At 43.1% G+C, this 4265-nt stretch overlaps 1 protein-coding gene across 1 annotated transcript; it reads left to right on the top strand.

The window, feature by feature from the left end:
• Nucleotides 1–2882: 2882 nt before the first annotated feature.
• LOC104608398 (protodermal factor 1-like) lies at nt 2883–4265 on the top strand. Its single transcript, XM_010274370.3, has 3 exons — nt 2883–3118; nt 3325–3589; nt 3693–4265. Exons 1-3 carry the CDS (start codon nt 2980–2982, stop codon nt 4012–4014), a joined length of 726 nt encoding a protein of 241 aa, XP_010272672.1. The 5' UTR covers nt 2883–2979; the 3' UTR covers nt 4015–4265.

Genomic DNA, 4265 nt, shown 5'->3' with positions numbered 1-4265 from the left:
GCCTTGCATAAGCGTTACTGAGTTTAGGAGGGTTGAAAGGATTACCTCGAGTAAGTCCTCTTGTAGTAGCCATATCGGCGTTACTTATGCTTGCCGGGTGAGAAGGTTGTACTGTCGGGACTTATTTGTTCCTGTCGACAGTTGCCGGTCTGTTGTCGCTCCCGTTGTACCGGCGGTAATTATCACTGCGTGCCTTGTCTTGGAACATTAATTCTGCTTTCAATGCTAGGTTCCTTGCTTCCTGCACACTGAGAACCATTTGTACACCAATTTTTTCCCTGATGGACGGTCTCAACCCGCTCAAATAACGGGTTGCCTGCTGGTTATCGCTTTCAGACAACTGATTTCTTTCTGTTAATCTTAAAAATTCTGATGTGTACTCATTAACACTACGTGAACCTGCGCACACCTCTGATAAGATTCAAACATATATTGTTCATAGTCAGGAGGTAAAAATCTACATTTGATTAATTGTTTCACGCGCCTCCAGGTTCGAACATGACCCCTTCCTTCTCTCATCCGTTCCCACCAAACAGATGCGCCTCCCTTTAATCGGAAAGCTACCAGTTTTACCCTTCGTTCCTCGGGTATCTCCATGTAATCAAAGAACCTATCGACTTCTGTGATCCAATCCAGAAGTCCCTCTATGCCAAGATCTCCACTAAAAGTAGGAATATCTACCTTGAGTTTAAATTCATCATTATTCCTACGGGGATTGAAATTACCTTGATTGAGCCAATTTCTACCGTTTCTGTCATTGCCGGGAAGAATTGGAGCACCACCAAATTCCAGATCATCATCACTGTCGTCGTCCAGGATTGGTCGTCGTAGCATGGTATGGACGGGTGGTCTGTTGTGGTCGTCTCCCTCGATTTGCTGTGAATGTTCCTGGTTCCGTGGAGCAACCTCCCGTAACAAGGTTCGCAGTTGTTTAGTCATCTCTGCCAACTGCTGCTCGATGTTACGTGTGGCTGTATGTTGTTCTTCAATTGCTCTCCAAACAGCTGGAAACCCCTGATCTTCGTCACGGGGTGGGTTGCGACTGCTACCGTCTGGGTTGGACATGACTGGGCGAATTCCCTGCTCTGATACCACCTGACGTAGCGTGGAAGCAATGAGAAACTAGGCTGGCTATGCAAGCATCGGGCGATCGCTAGCTTTTAGCGAAGAACACCGAATTCTCTAGGAGAGAGAAAAGGTGGCGAAAATAGGAAGAAGAGAACTTGAAGAAATTCTGAAAATATGAAATATGAATTGATGATTAATTTTGGGAAAATAACAGTATTTATAATACATTTGAAAATTGCAAAAGAACTAGGAAATAACAACTAGGATAGATCTAAATATCTAATCTGATAGGATCGAACTCTCCTTGGTTTGATCTCCCTAAATGCATGAATCTTGGATTATCTTGCTAATCTTGATGCTTCTTGGAGTCTTTCTTGATAATCTTGGAAGAGTCTTGTCTTATCTTGGAAGAGTCTTGCTTTATCTTGCTAATCTTGGATCAGTTCTTGCTTATCTTGAATTCTTAGACTTCTCATTATTTTGAATTGACCTTATCCTAGGAGCTGGCGCCCCTAGGGGTGAGATGGGCCTTGTGATGGGCCTCCACCAGCTGCGCTGCAACAGTCAAAGTCATATATGATAAACAAAAAATCTCATACAGATTCCTCTCTTCAAAGAAAAAAAAAATCCTTTTCTTAGGAAAAAGATGTTAGAAAAGGGTAATTTGAGTATTTTAAAAACTTAATAGGTAAACTCAAATGATACAAATATGACCCTTTTTTCATCTATTTTCTTGACAAAAGGTTAACAGAAGAGGTTATATTCTACACATGAAAGTTTAACTAGGAGGTATTTGAAAATTGAAGAAACCTTTGATGGTTCAGGTAGTAAAAGTGAAGTGATACACCCCCCTGTAGTTTGGTGGGGTTTTAGAAATTTACCCTTACTGAATCAAACACATGCATGTATGACACTCGGGATGAGTCCCTATCCCTATTGACCGGATTGGATCAGAGCGATGATCTGAAAAAGGGACTCCAGCGTAGTCGGCTTCTGGACCTACAGATTGGACCATTACTCCAGTCCAGTGAGCTTAGTAATGTTAACCATTGGACATAATTGGGTTAATTCTAGCTGTTTAATAGCCTTGCAGAAAATAGGGTGGCACTTGGTTTAGGTTTATTTATTGGTCTCAGATTGGGTTGAGATGATGGCATTCATAAAAGCCCATATTTCCAGTCAGTTCTCAACCTATAAGAAAATGTCAGAGGTTCCCATTTTCCATTGTAGATCGGTTCTGCTGATAGGTTACAAATTTCGTCCAGTCAGTTCTCAAAAAGATGCATCCTCTGCTGAACTCAATATCAATTGGGTAGATTGGGCACATTAGTGGGCCCACATAGAAGCCCAACTGGGGAACCTTCTATGGCAAATTTGAGATAAGTAGCATCAACTCGTACGGCCACTACGCATTGCAAACAAAAATTTCAAGAGCTAAAGAATAGAGGCCAAGTGGCATATGGCAACATGAGCACCCTTCTGCATTTTGGCTTGCCACTTGGCATGCAACAAATATCCTTGACAGCCATTTTTTTTCATTGCCTATTTACTAAAACACCCTCATTCTCTCTCTCTCTCTCTCTAAAGCAGGATTGGTAGTCTACAATAGGAGAGAGAGAGAGAGAGAGCAGTTTCTTCATTTTTAAACAATTTCTTCATTTATATGTTGTGAAGCTCTAAAGCAGGATTGGTAGTAATAATTCGTATTTAAATGCACCTGCAACATGTCAACTAACCATGCACTCCTCTACCTGCTAATATTTACTGCTGTCCTTTAAACCAACTCGGCTATATATCATTCACCTCTCTACCGTCCTTTGGAATAAACCCTTCACTCCTTAGCAACCATCTCTCAGTCTTCTTCATCTCTCTGTCTCCTTGTTGTCGTGTTGCAGGGCTGTTGAAGCCAACATGGAGTTGCCCAGACCTCAAAGCTCCTTCTTCATCTGGGTTTTGTTCATCATGATAGTTTCTCAGAACTTGGCCATTCCCGTTCTTTGCAGAAGCTTCACAGATCAAAAGAACTACTACCCACGTGACCCACACCACGGTACTCTCTCTCTCTCTCAGTTCTATTTTGTGTCTCTGTATACAGCAAGAAGACATAGAGAGGTGTTCTTTACATGCAAACCAAAGTTCTTTTCTAGTTTCTGAAACAGGCTTCCACTCTTCTGGTCGCATTTGTATTGTAATGGATAACCTGAAGTTCTCTACACCCCCTAACAGCCTAACGCTACTCCCCACATTGAGATGCAGGTTCTCACGGGACTCCTTCTCAAGGAACACCGTCACACGGTTCAGGTGGTAGCTATGGAGGAAGTACACCAACCCCATCTCATGGAAGCGGTGGAAGCTACAACCCACCTTCTGGTGGAGGTGGATATTACTCGCCCCCTGGACATTCTACGCCTGTCAACCCACCGTCAACTCCCACTCCGACCACTCCCACCCCAACCGTTCCTGGTATCTCTCCGCCGTTTGATCCGAATGCACCACCACCCTTCTTCACTGGAACTTGCAAGTAAGTAAATATGGAGATGGGTCTCTATATATCTTCCCTTCCTGGTTTTTTGTTTGCAGGGTCATTCTAATGCTAACACGGATGTATGCCTTAATTCTTGCAGTTACTGGGCTACCCACCCACAGTTGATATGGGGTCTGTTTGGCTGGTGGGGAACAGTAGCTGGGATATTCGGGACTCCAACTTTTGGGACGAGCCTTACCTTGCCACAGGCGCTCACTAATACACGTACTGATGGATATAGTGCACTTTACAGAGAAGGAACAGCTTCTCTGCTGAACTCCATGGTCAACAAGAGGTTCCCTTTCACAACTCAGCAGGTCAAGGATCACTTCGCAGCATCAGTAGTATCAGAGAGGAGTGCAGCAGATCAAGCCAAGATTTTCAAGCAAGCTAACGAGGGCCACCTTAAGCCCAGAGCTTGAAGGCTGAAGCCAATGCTTGGCTCTTACTTTCAAGTTCAATGGCTTATGTCCTGTTTAGTGCTTCCTTGGTTTCTCCTTCCATTTTTATTTGTTGAAGTTTCGTGTGTTTTCTTTGGTACTTCATTGTCACTAGCACGGATTCCTGGTTAGTTGTTGGTTTCTGAGATGATGTCTATTGTGTCATATTACATGCATTAAGACAATACCTTGGTTAATGCTAGCTGATATTTTCTGGGTTCATTATTTCTCAA

This window comes from Nelumbo nucifera, chromosome 6 (genome assembly GCF_055504915.1).
Source record: "Nelumbo nucifera cultivar China Antique chromosome 6, China Antique-T2T, whole genome shotgun sequence".
In the NCBI taxonomy this organism is placed as follows: Eukaryota; Viridiplantae; Streptophyta; class Magnoliopsida; order Proteales; family Nelumbonaceae; genus Nelumbo; species Nelumbo nucifera.
This window is presented reverse-complemented; position numbering and strand designations above follow the sequence as displayed.